This window comes from Rhea americana, unplaced genomic scaffold (genome assembly GCF_003343005.1).
Source record: "Rhea americana isolate MKP2758 unplaced genomic scaffold, rheAme1 scaffold_13, whole genome shotgun sequence".
Taxonomy (NCBI): domain Eukaryota; kingdom Metazoa; phylum Chordata; class Aves; order Rheiformes; family Rheidae; genus Rhea; species Rhea americana.
This window is the reverse complement of record NW_028185372.1, coordinates 4900200-4914291: the sequence shown is the minus strand read 5'-3', so window position 1 is coordinate 4914291 and position 14092 is coordinate 4900200. Positions and strand designations below refer to the sequence as shown.

Genomic DNA, 14092 nt, shown 5'->3' with positions numbered 1-14092 from the left:
GCAAAATGGATTTCCTCTGTATTTTGACATCTATTGATAATGCTTTCACTGTTAAATTGTATTAGTTAAATATTTTATTGTGATCTTATCCTTTTCAAAGGCAAAAGGGGCACGTGAGATATAATTTATCCCATAGCACTACCCCTGGGCAAACAGTGTTATCCCAGGGCAATTCAATGTATCCAAAACTGGATTTAAGGCACACTTACGCACCTCACCCACTGAACTTTTGAAAACCTTTGCTCAGAGATTGCTTAAAGTTCATAGGTGTCTCAGTCCTCAACAAAGCTGCACCRGCATCTAAATATCAATTTCTAATATGTACAAAGGATCCTAAAATGAGACGGGACCAAGCATCACAACAACCCAGTGCATACTGTATTTCACGGTGAGAGCACATCATGCTGGAACCCTAAATCTCAATCTGCTCATCTCCATAAGGGATTCAATTCAGTGAGTGTTAACAATCATGCTTGTGAAAAAGAGAGACTTGAATTTCAGTGTAGTCAAAAAATACATAAACAGACCATGGAGCACCAACTTGAGCCTAGATCTTCCCTAAGCTACAGTGTTACAGTTGGTGTTTTTTGCACAATAGTCCAGTCAAAGTAGAAAAGTTTCAAAAGAATTGAGTAAGAGGGAAAAGGGAGGAGGCAATTCTTTCTCATAATACGCATTCCCTAGTGACTCAAGCACTTTTCTGGACTAGAGATGTGGATCTAAATCCTCTTTAGGTAGATGGATTTGAACCCAAAAGTTCCATCACATTAGTAAAAACTTGTGGATGAAAGGGGATTACCACTTGTGCTTTCATCTGTTTCACAGTACTGATTCCTTCTTCATTTGACAAAAGAAGATTTACCTGAAGCACCTATAAATTCAAAGAAGAAGAAAGCATCTTTCCTTTAGTATGGAAAAAGCACACAAGAGTCCACTAGAGTCATATATAAGTCAGAATGTTTTGTTGTAGGTATACAGACAACAGATGAAACTCAGCATTCGGTAGCTTCTTCTAGAGGAGCCAAGCATAAGACATTTAGGGACTGTGATAATGATCATGAGGATGCCCAAATCCTTTATTATGGACAAATGTTCACAGTATGCACATTGCGTAGAAACAGTCAGTAGCTCACCCCTACAGATGACACTGTCTCCAGCCACCCGGTAATTTCTGGCAGTTAGGGCAGTGATTCAGTTCTAATGATTTCCTCAATTCTGCTTCTTTCTTCAAATCAAAGGAAGAATGTTTTAGATGTCTTARATGTACCAGCAAGAAAGGACATTTTGACAGTTACATAAGGCATAACTAGTAACTATTATGATACAAGTAAAACACCAGCCATGACTAGAAATTCAGGTCCTTATTTGACATCATATTTATTACAGTTAATTTCAAGAATGTTGCAAAAAATCTTTCATGTTTTTGTGTGTGCACACATATGCACGTGTGTGCACAAGTGCTTGTGTGTGTGCATGCTCTCACACATTTCCAGAGATTGATTCCATCAGTATTTGTAGTAGTACAAATTAAAGCTTCCTAATTTTTTTATTATTGAGTTACTTGTTTGAATGCCAACTATTTGAGGATAATATTTCGTAGTATAGTTCTCTGCTTTTCACRTCTTTTATCCATGCAGAAAATACCAAAAAAGCTAGCTCAATAAAAGACAAAGAAAAGGTTAYTTGAAACTGATGGAATATTTACCTTTTTGATATACTTTTAAAGCCATCAGGAGTTCTTTGAGTAAACAGGCTGCAGAATTGGTTTAGGACCATTTACAGGACCCAGATTTTTAATTTAGCCTTGAATAAGGGTGGCGAGTAAACAGCATTATGATAGAGGCCTCTTAGAGTCAGATAGCCTCTTCTGACTTTTCTTTTTCCTTTGTATAAGGGTTGATAACATCACCAGCCAAAGATCTCTTCTTCTAAGCACCAGAGGAATAAAAGGAACCTAGACTGCCTAGTCTCTGTTACTGATATCCCCAGCTATCACCCCACCTTGGTGAACCCAGCAGAAAAAAAACCCTACTTGCTGCCATAGCCTTCCAAGGCACCAGAAAAAGGGGTATTGGAAGAAGCCCTCTYTTCTCAGCCACAAAGATGCATTCTTCAAACTAATTGGTTACAAATGTTCATTTAACAAGCAAAAGTTAGTCATATATTACAGTAATGCAATAGTAAGTCTTGAAGACTTTAAATGTTGTTCACTTGTCCTTCTAAATCAAAATCATCCAGCAATTATTATGGAGTGAAAAAACAGTATTTAAAGCAAATGTCATTTTTAATCTAGGAGAAATTTGTATCCCAGAATTTAATGGATTGCTAGCATTCTTCTTTTTTTAAAAAAAAAACAGACAGCAAGCACAACTATATGAATGCATAGCATAGCTGAAAAAATCAAGGCTTAGGAATAGAAGACTTGCTACTACGCTATTGATTTTCACTCAGTTGTGTTCAAACAGTGCTACCAACAGCTATTCAGTGCACGAGGTAAAATAACTTTCAATGTCAAGCTCTTAGTGGATGTGCACATATGACATAAATATGCTAAAATGGAAAAATTATATGCAGGACTAAAAAATCAACACACGCTAAATGAGTATTAATTAATGTCTTCCTTAGCCACTGGGAATTTCCAGGGAATTTCTAGAATTGCCATGCCTTGATATATTTTCTGCAATTAGTCAGCACAGGAAAACCACATAGAATCTGTTGAAGTCAGCTGCCCAGAATCAGCTGAAATTTGAGTCCTGTTTATTCTCTAAATTTTACAGGATTAGGGTTTTAGAGAGAAAAGATCCTTCTGAGAAGAAATGGAAAACAAGTTATTGTGAAAGCTTGTGAGCACTTGCACTATTCTAGCTCATGCTGTAGTTTTGTAGTTTCTAAGGCCCTTAGAACCAAAGCACTCTGTTAAGTTCTTAATTAAGATTCATTTGGTTCATTCAAAATCATGAAAACTATAGAAAAGGAATTCAGTGATCATCTAAACTAGTCCCTGCACCAGATCATGTCCACCTGGAACAACTCAAATAGTATCTTTTTAGCTTTTAAAACTTCCCATGAAAAAGATCATAAAATGTTGTAATACTCATCAACAGTAGCAAACATTGTTTCCTTAATAATGATCTTCTCCTGGGAGGATATGTAGGGGCTACCTTGCTAGCCTTCAAGCTGTGAAAATGCTAGCATCTTTCAGATTTGAAAATGTGCCATGCTAACACAGTTTTTCTTCCCACCTTTTTGGTATTTTTGATATCATAAAAGTCTTGATAATCTCACTCTTAATAGCCAGGTTTCTATCATACGAATTCCACACCTGAAGAACTTTTCTAAAACCAGCCGAAGGCCTAAGTAGGCAAGGATGAATAATCCAGAACTAAGAGTAAGTACACACACTTAGATTTACACATACATACGATCATTTAAAATATATTGGTATATTCAGGGGCTTAATAAGTTGGTTCATTGGCAAAGGGCTCAGTGCTGTGCAGGGCCAAGCCCAATTTTGTTCAAAGACTAAGAATAGAATAGAGCATCTGATTTATGGACACTGTTTTCTATGTCATTTTACTTAGCAGAACACGTTACGACTGTGACTTGACTTCTGTTCATAATCTCAATATTCATCCCTTTATAGATGTGAGACTTGCACATTGGCTGCTGTCATAGAGGACAATACTTTTTCTAGTTAAACAACAGCTGATATTGATTGGTTCGATATCACCTTGGTCCAAGTCACCCCTCCAAGTCTGTTCAGTGTTCAGAAAGCAGATCTATATGTCAGCCATTGCTCCAAAAAACTGGGGAAAGGACCAGGTGTCCTTCACTCATCTCTAACACCAGAGGTTCTAACTTGTAGGTGCTCTGTGGGTGGTGAAYAGATGGGCTATTTTCAGGGCTATAAAACTGTGCATACTTGAACAGATCTTGGAAGGGGAAGTTTCCATTCCTATCCATAGATTCTTCCTAGCTGCCAGTTGCGGGTCCCAATAATGGCAAGAGAATTGAAGGACGTTTCTTCTGAAAGCCGCTAAGGAGGAAATTGTCCAATGGAGCAGTAAACAAGGTCCTAGTTTTAGACTTCTGCAAGAGGACCTTTTACTGCAAACTGTAGAGAAAAAGAGCTTTAACTCAACCCTGTAATAGCTCAGAGCCTTAATTTTCTTCCTTTCAGCAATGACAGAAAAGAGAGCTGACTTGTGGTGGCTTATCTAGTGATGCAATTTGTTAACAACATTTGAATGCACATCCACAGGGAACCAGCACCAGAAGAATTGCTTGTTAACATCATTGCATGGTCTGAGTTAATATATTATTTGTAAATGCTTTTTAAATTTTTCTGGGTAATCACCATTCAGTGACTATGAATCTAATTAGCTGTCKCTCCTGCCTAGAGCTTTCTGAAGGGAGCAAGATTTTGCCACATTAATAACTAACTAACTAATAAGGTCTTTACTACCTTTTGGCGTATGCCTGACACAAGCAACAAGTCAAGCTGATATGGGGCAGGGTGAAGCAAGGGTCAGCACTGCTTTATTAAATCATTTGTACAACAGATCCATGTAACTTCAGAAGACATAATGAATATCTATAATAAAAGCCTTAGTATTGAATGCCTCAAAAACTAAGCAAATGTCTTTATCCCAGCACCATTTGTGGGTATAGTAGGTTGACCTTTCTGCTCAGCCCCTCCATATGCTCCCTTCTGCTTARATGGCATTTTGTATTAAATAGTGCTTTTCCACAGATGAAAGTCAACACTTAGCATGATTAAGTAACTTGCTCTTTGCTGTTTRTATTTCTATCATTCAGATGCACAAAAAAGGCTCTAAGATAATATTTTTTTCCAATCATCATGTGAAATAGATAACTTTATGATTCAAAGCTGGAAGGAATACATCAAAGGCAGGGCAGCATCACAGAACAGTCATAGAAAAAAGAAACAGAGGTGCTTCTCTTTTCTCGCTACTCTCTCCCTTTTTGGGATACAAGATGTTCTTTTGCTTTGAAAAATGCCCAGAACGAAGTAATGCCATATAGGTAGGTGTACTGCTTGTTTTGATCAGTAGCATCTCTTGGTTTAGCAGGTTTCTGCCTGGGTTTAGGGGCTAAATATTGCTGAGCTACACTGATGAGGCTGGAAAACTGTCTGTGGCAGTTTTTTAATATTTAGAAATATCTGAAAGAGTTATTTTTACCTGTTACCCKTACGCAAAAAAATATGCCCATCATTTTCAAAGTTCCTTTCTTGAAGGGTGCATCAAAAGTGATGTCAATTTTYGGGAATCTGACATTTGGAAGCTAATTATTATCATCAGTGACTGGCAAGGTGGTTAAAATCTGCAGTAGTGTGGATCTGTGTGGCCAGTTGTTACCCACATGCTGTAAAGAAAAATCATGTCTTTAAACTTAGGAGAATAGATAACTGCTCTTCAGAGAATTGCTTAAATCTTTAACATGCTGTAAACATTTTAAATAATGCTTGAAAGAAGATATCATATTGTCATCCTTTGTCTTTGTGTTTTGATCTTAATAAAAAGCTAAACAATCTRCTAATAAATATAAATCTAATTAGGCTGTATTTCCAAAACCATAATCAGCTGCTGGAGAATACCTTCTAACAAAAGAAAATCATCTTTAAAAAGGTCACAACTCCACAATAAGCTCTCTTTGAGGAACTTGGTCTTTGATAGAGAGCCTAGCACATCAGTAGAGCCTAACTTTTTCTTTCTGAAATCCAGGACTAAATAATAAGGCGGCTATATCTAGGGGAGTAATTACATCTGAGTCATGATGTTCTTAGTAATAATAATAATAATAAGGGTGCTAGTCTGCCCTAAGCCTTGAAGTACTTAGGAAAAACAAACCAAAAAAAAGTGCCACATATTTCAAGATGTCCAGTCACTTTTTTTTTCTTCATGGTATCTCTCATGAGACATACTTGTTTTATATACATGCAAAAAGATATGGTTAAAGTCTTTGGAAAGGTGGTGCTCAGTCCTGCACAGCACTTCTATAGAGACACGAGTAGAGTGTGTTATACTAAGACGTAACTGGCTACATATCTCAAGGCTTGTGACCGTACAGAGGAAGGCTGACAGGCACCCAGCCTGCCTCGCAGGGCCTTCCGCCTGCACGCTCGGCACAGACTGAGTAGGGAGCTGTCCGTTGCTTACCGACTCCTGAGCACGTTTCTTAGCTCGCAAAGGGCTCGAGTTCTTTACCCCCGCTCTCGCCGAGAGGTGCTTACTCGCAGAAGTAATTCTAGTGACTGCTGCAGATGAAGTGACAAAGAAGAGGCAATGCGTGAGCTCCCCCTGCAATGCGTGAGCTATTAGCTAGCTCAGAGGGAGCCCAGCTGGCTCCCGGGTTGTCTGCGCTGAGGCAAGCATGTTCAGCTGTTGGGCTGATGCTCCTAGCTGTCAGCTCGGTTTCAAATAGCTCCACAACTAATGCCTAGAAATGACTTCTTTGCTCCCTTCTAGTAGCACTCAAGAAGGATGGAGCCTAGCAGAGCTGCAGATTTTTGGTTTGGCTTTGTTGCCTTTGTAAAAGGGATCTTGGTTGGCTCCAGAAAGGGTGTTGGACAGTTAGCACCTTTCAGGGTATGCATTCTCGTTTATAAAAAAGCTTGAGTAACTGTTCTGTTTTTGTCTGAGTGGCAACCCATTACAACCATATTCCCCAACAAATTAATAGATACAATCCAACAAGACAAAGATAATTTTATATATTTAAGTACCAAATTATCTTTACCTCTGGAAAAGCTTTGCCCAGGGAACAGGAGTTTTGATGTTACAAATGAGCCAACTCCTTGTTTCAGGGGAAGATTTGATTCCTGGGAATGGTTAGAGAAAATGTTTACAGTGGAGCTTCAGAAGTTATAAAGAATTAGAATAACCAGTATGAGGGGAAAATAAAAGAATTTGCTGTCATTGCACTCTGTATCAGATGGTGTCAGTTTGTCTTTTTCAAGTATTAGCATGGCACACAAGCTCATTTCGAATGATAGTTCAAGATTAGATCCACCAAATCAGTTGAGTTCTCAAGACMGTGTGAGAGAATCCCACGAGCAAAAGGATAACAAATTCACATGGAGCTTCAGTGGCTGAACGCATCAGCATTATCCATTTCAAAGAAAACCCGCAGGTGTATTGGCTTATGTGGAGGGAAATGCATATCAGAGTATCGCACAAGTATTCCCCTCACAGCCCTGATAGGCTTCTCTGTGAAAAGTGTATCTGAGATGAAATTGGATGGGAAAAAAGGAATCCTGAAAAGACCTGACTGACATTTGCTCCACCCTGGCACTTTCTGACAGTTTTATTCTCAAGTGCTCATATTAGTAGAAGGTATTTAATTCATGACTGCTCTGTATGCAATGAGAAAGAAAAACAGATCCTCTAAGACTAAAGTAACTCCTTGAAAATATTGCCTTTTAATTATTTTTGTGCTGCAGAGTATGCAAAACTGGCTGCCAGCAGACCATTACTAAACATTGTCAAGAATCTAACCCGTGCACAAAGCTATTTATAGGACTCCACTATCTGGAGGTCTGTAGTCTCCACTAGCTGACCTCTGCAGAAAGCATTTTTTTTTTTTTATCAATTTCTTTTTCCTTTTTTTAAATAGCTCTATTTATCAAACAAAAATCACATAGGTATTTTCAAATTTGGCATACATATATTATTTACAAATCTTTTTGTAATTTCTTTCCAGACATAGCGTATCCGTAAGCATATTCCAAGAGAATAGACGTATTAGCATTTTAAAAAGAATAAACAATTTTCTTAATTGTCTGTTTGAAGTGCAGCATTCAGACATCTTTCCAATACATCCATGACAAAGAAACATGTCCTACTAATCTAAGTAACGGGGTAAGTCCTGATGACTAAATCCTGCCTAGTCCCACAATGTATATGTCTGTTCACAAGATGATCTGTGTAGTCCTAAGAGCTGCAATACTTTGAGTTTGTTTCTTAAAAGGAAAACATAAAACACAATATATGCCGGGTAACCATTATTTATCTCCAGTGGCAGTAGTAACCCAGCCAAATCTGTATTCTTCCACCAGCTCTCAGAGTGTAAAAACCATTTTACCGTTCCTGATGACTAGTCCCTCTCTGGGCAAGGCACTCAGCTACTCTCACTAGCAGATCTGTTGGCAGGGTGGAGCAAGGTCTGGCCAAATTAAATTTTGATTATTTCAGAATCGTTTTGCACGTGTCTGTTGTTATGTCTGACATAGAAATGCAAGTGGTTTTGAAATTAAAAAAAAAAAAGTTGAAACAAGTATTTTATTAACCTCTGTTAAACTCTGTTTTTTAAAGGGCAGAGCTGGTCTAGTGGAGTGACCATGAAAATCAAAATACTCGAGTTCTTTTCCAGTTCTGCACGGTTAGTTTGAAAGGAATGTGCACAGAGGAGCATGTTTTACACACTACTAAATCCCACTACAGGCCACTAAAATAGTACTCTGGCTTTATATGCCATATTTCAGGTTTATATAGCGTAAGAATGAGTTTCACCTACTTCAGTCTTGATCTTTGATGACTTAAGGGCTTCTTTTATACCTCATTCGATATATAAAGTGAGTATAATAGCAGTATTTGGATTTTTTTTTTAAATAACATGGAGGCTCATGAAAAGGTGACAGATAAAGACAAATGCAGTGGTGGTGATTTTGCAGACTACTCAAAAGAAAAACAGTGTAACAAAGTTTTTTTCAAGCTTCAGGCCATATTTAATTTAGATAAAACTCAATGGCTTTCAGTCCCCAGTGTTCTCCGGCATGAACTCCAGAGTGTAGAAAGTTCAGCAACCAGCATTTCATCTTCAGCTGAATGGCTTGTGTCCTTGCTGGCTGGTTATTTGTGGACATTATGTGCCATACCACTTTTTTTTTAATGGGGATCCATGTTTTACAACACTGCCAAATTCTGCACTTTGTCGCTAACATATAGATGGGCACATCTGAGCCATCGCTGTCATCTAGCATCCCTTGCCTCCTTTCTGGCAGAAATGCATCTGTGACAGTGACATTCCTGGCCCAAGTCACTCTCAGTCAAATCACTGGCAAATTTCCCAACACTTTGAATAAGAACAGAAGTGGGTCCCATGACCGGAAGACGCATGTGCATCTCTAATCATACTGTAAGCAGCAAATGGTCATGATTACTATCTAGCAATCCAAACTGAGGGGCTGGTGACATCTGAGACTGAACTGATTATATTAATGCTCAAAGGCGCAGACAGAGCTTATTTACACCACCAGAAAAGATAATGTTTTGCCTAAGGGAAATCATACAAGGCAAAATCTATTCCAACTACCTCGAAATACTCCTCTGATTCAAGTCATCTACTTATCAAGGAAAAGAAAACAGAAAATCCCTCCTCGCTGATCAAATGACAAAAATATGATACAAGCAATTGCTTGTATCAGGAAACTATTTTGTTTGGACTATTTTTCATTAAAACTTACCTAAGCAATTCATTTCCCTGAACATTCTTTGGAAAGAAAATAGCCCCCAAAGAATCCTTAAAATATATTCTCAACTCTTTGCACATTTTTAGGAAGCGTTTTATTTATTTCATTGTGGATGGGTCAGTGTTATTCAGTATTTATAAGACTGCAGTGAAAGAAGCCTCTCACAAAATCTTAGAGCAGTAAGAGGCAAAACAGAAACACTGTTTTAGAAGCAGCAGGTACCATTTCTGGTCTAGGACCTGTACTGAAGGTAGTTCCTTTTCAAACTTAGCAATGGAACAATTAATAAAGGAACCCATTAAGGTCTGATTGTTGCTGCTAAAAAGGAAGGTTGAATTTCAGTCCTTTGAAGTAACTGAGAATGATTCAGGCCTCATTACAGAGATATAATCTACATTCATACATTTATGTTAGTGATTCAAATCTATTGGGACAGATTGAATTCCGTTAAATAGTGCATCTTTCCTGTGGAACCTTTCTCAGGCTTTCTCAGGCTAACCTAAGAGGTGACCTAACAATACAAAGTAGTGGGGTATTTAGGGATTCAACTGTGCTATAAAAGAAAGGCTATACAGAAAGTAGAAAAAAGAATGAGATATAATCTAAAAAGCTATGTCAGCTTTTCATTTGGACTCTGTTTTGTAAATGCCCTCCCTGTCATCACACGGCATAGAAAAGGACTCTATGTGTTGTAGTAGCTTTAARTACTGCGCTGATTATTGCACCTGCCAGAACCAGATTTAATATGAAATTCTGGAGATCTAGTTTTTTCTTAACTCATTCAATCAACTACAAGCTAAAAATAGTCTAAGCAGAACTCTTTGAGAAGCATAAATTCAAGTGGGCATTTTTGTTTTAAAGCAGTAGGGGTTAAATATATCTGTTTGAGCTCTCACTGCTATTTTCTCTTGCCACTACAGAGAACCTAAACTGCCAGTTTACTGTATTATCCAACATTGGACAGGAAAAAGAGCAAATACAAAAACAAAGTTTCTTCAAATGTATAAATTTAAGATATTTTGTAATTATCTATGATTTAAGATGTTGGAATTGAAAGAACCTGAGTTTCAGAAATCTTGCTTTGTACCCTTCATGACCTAGACAGCATGCAAGCATTGAAGTTAGCTTTGCAGGCACACAAATAAGCTGTCCGGCATTTACCGCAGAGTAGGCTTTTGCTTTTCATTTTGTTTTTATTTCTTTTTTTTTAATTAGTTGCCACAAAAGGAAAGCCTAAATCAGATTCACCAAAAATTTTTCTGAAATGCTTTGCACTAAGTGCAAATATATGTAGAATAAATACTCTGAAGTACCGTAAAAAACATCATAAAACATATTGATTCTAACATTAAATGGTTTCATTTTTAAGGCTGTTTAAATGTCACCCCCAGAAGCTGAACACATAAATTTAAGAGCCAACTCTTTCCAGAATAAACACTGTAATTGGAGAAAATCATCTGTAATTTCTGTTGTGAAGTTAACAATATATTTAACATCCTAATCTAATGAATCAGCCTAATTTTAGCACTATTTGYCCTTTTCTGCATATTCTGTTGTTTAAATTAAGATTGACTCCAAATGCCAAATGTGACTGCATAGGCGGTTTTCCATTGCGTTCCACTGATCTGTATTATTAAACTGTGTCTGCTTCAAAATGTTCTGGTTTTACCTATTCAGTAACTCACTTTGTTTCTGCATCACTTCACCTCTCCATGACTCCATTCTCTCAGCCAGTGTTCCCCTACTTGCATTCCAATTCAGTTATTTTACAATACTAAGTACTGACCCAAAATTGAATGTCTCACATGCTGCCCATATCCCATCAATCCTGGATCCCTTATTATGGTGATAAAACACAGTACATCACATGGAAGATGCCTGTTAACCACTGGCTAAATGGACAGGTCAGTGCCGGGATTGAAATATGAATCTGTCATAACATCCAGTATGTGAAATGACAAACCTATTAGGAGAGATGGAAGCAAAGAGGAAAAACAGCAACATACGCCCCTCCACAAAAATAACAGCTTGAAAAATCGCTTTAAAATAGCCTTGGAAAAATAGAAATTTTATTTCTTTCTGGCAAAGGAAACTGCATTAGTTAAAAAAAAAAAAGACAGCAAAACATTCAGACAGACTTTATGGGGAAACCTTTGCAGTCCTAATAAAGCCCCTTTGGCTTTGAAGTCAGACTCTGATTCAGTAAATGACTCATGTTAGCAATTAGAAAATGGTCATTTAGAGCCCTGATTTCATTCGAGACAAGGAGGGTGAGGATGGGGAAAGAGACACAATAAATCTTGAGAGGCTTAAAAGGAAGAGCAGGCTAAAGTGTGAACTTTTTATTTCAGCAACGGAAGCAAAAAATCAGTGATTCATTAAAGGAGGGAGAAAGACCTCCATGGAAGCTGGCAAAGAAGAAGGAAAAGGAGCTAATTATGTCTCTTCCCTTTTTACTCTCTCTGACCAGCATATAATCTGCTTTTCCAGGGTCTGCCTGTAGTATGTACTCCTTTCCAACCTCTCCACCCAACCCCTCCTCCAGCAGGGGGGAGGGGGAGTTCTAGCAGGCAACAAGCTCCAGGTGGCTTTCTCGAGCACTTCACTGCCAAAGAAATAAAATAAAATCCTGCACTAGAAAACAAATTTCTTTGGGGGGGGGGGGGAAGAAGAGAGAAGGAAGGCTTCCCTCGAGGGGATTGGTTCAGCCGGGAAGACAGGGAAATTAGTAAAGCCTGAGTCTCCAAGCCATGCTGGTGGCCAGCGCTCAGCGGAGAAGGACGCTTTAGGAGCAATTAGGAGCGAGCTGAAGGCGGCCGCCGCCGCCGCCGCCGCCCGGGAGGAAGCCCGGGCAGCTCCCGAGGCTCCTCCGCAGCAGGCGCGCGCGCGCGCTCCAGCTGCAAAAGGGTTTCAGATGTCCCACCGCTGCTTGACCCCCTGCAAATAAGGGTTGACCACCAGAGGCACATCCCACCTCTGCCTTGTAATCGCTGACATTTAGGCTACAGCTTCCAACCTGTTTACAACCAAAGGGGGAGGGAGAGGAAGGGAAGAGAAGGGGGGGGAGACAAGTTGGGATTTCCCCCCACCCTCTTTCTTTCTCCTCTCTCTCTCTCTCTCCCTCCCTCCGTCTCTCTGGATTTTTTTTTTTTAATACTGTTCTGGAGAATTCAAAGCAAAACAAAGAAACTGCCTCCTCTGGGGTTGTCAGTGAGAAAGGACGAGTTGTGCAACTGGTTTAGGATTTGCAAAAAGCAAGGGGGTGGGGATCAGAAGAAGGTGCAAAGCCACAAAGTGTGAGTGCGTGTGTGTGTAAAAGGGTGTGTGTGAAAAATCCCTTCTAGCACCCCTTTCTGCTGGTTATTGTTGTTGTTGTTCATTTTGCTGTCATCTATTTTTCAGACCTTTCTGCATCTAAGATGGTGAAGAAAGGAGTGAGGAAGAGAACAAAATAACTACTGGGAAGTCTCAAACCAGGTTGGGGAGTGTGTGTGTATGTGGGGAGGGGGAAGAGAAAAAGGAAAGAGGATTAACCACAGCAACCCCCCCCCAAAAAAAAGAAAAAGAAAAACAGCTCTTTTTTTTTCTGAGGGAGGACTCGCAGGATTAAAAGGCAACAACTTCTGAGGCGATTTGTCCCCTGAGTTATGGATGTTGGTGCACTTACTTCAGGCCAGATCAGAGCTCAGAGGGATCTAACCAGAAGCAGCAACCACCGGCTCTCCACTTGCCTTTTACCAGGTTTTACCCTTCCAGTATGTTTCTTTGGATAAGACATTTTCCAGCGCCCAGAGTTTCAGTACAATGTGCAAATGGATACTGACAAATGGTGCCTCAGCCTTTTCCCACCTGCCTTGCTGCTGCTTGCTGCTACTCTTCTTGGTGTCTTCTGTGCCTGTCACCTGCCATGACCTCGGCCAGGACATGCTGTCCCCGGAGGCCACCAACTCTTCTTCTTCATCATCCTCCTCCTTCCCCTCGTCCTTCTCCTCTCCTTCCAGTGCGGGGAGACACGTGCGGAGCTACAATCACCTCCAAGGAGACGTGCGCAAGAGGAAGCTCTACTCTTACAACAAGTACTTTCTCAAGATCGAGAAGAACGGCAAGGTCAGCGGCACCAAGAAGGAGAACTGCCCCTTCAGTAAGTACGGCTCTGCCGCGGCCCCGAGCGCCCCGCGGCGGCGCCGCGCCCGCCGCCGCCCCAACCGCGGGGCGCCCGAGCCCCGCGCCGGGGAGCCCCGGCGACGCCGCGCCGGGCAGCGGGAGAGGGCGAGAGGCGGGGGGGCTCCTCTCTCACGCAGCTCCCTGCAGCCCCGCGTCTGCAAATCAGTCCGGGCGCATTTGTTTTGCAAATGGCTTCGCCGAGCACGGTTTGTGTCTTTGCCGGGCAGAAGAGCAAATTAGGAAGATTGGTAAGGATGTGGCGCGGAGTGTGGGTGGGTGGAGGGGGGGGAATATTGTCTCCTGAGTCTGAAAATAATTATCCCCTGTCATTAAAGTGCCTTGATGAGAACGCTATATTAAAACAATGCATCGGCTTCCCCCACGCACACGCTCTTCTCTCTGAGCCGCACGAGAGCTCTGCGCTGCCTCCTTCCC

General features: G+C 40.3%; 1 protein-coding gene across 3 annotated transcripts in view; it reads left to right on the top strand.

Moving 5' to 3' along the window:
• FGF10 (fibroblast growth factor 10) overlaps positions 1–14092 on the top strand; it is a 91677-nt gene that overhangs the window by 14513 nt on the left and 63072 nt on the right. Inside the window, exons 1-2 of one of the 3 annotated variants that reach the window (XM_085326411.1) lie at positions 12399–12476; positions 12896–13634. In XM_085326411.1, the coding sequence (XP_085182537.1) occupies positions 13298–13634 (337 nt within the window). In that variant the 5' untranslated portion in view covers positions 12399–12476; positions 12896–13297. The other 2 variants (XM_085326409.1, XM_085326410.1) reach the window with 2 other exon arrangements.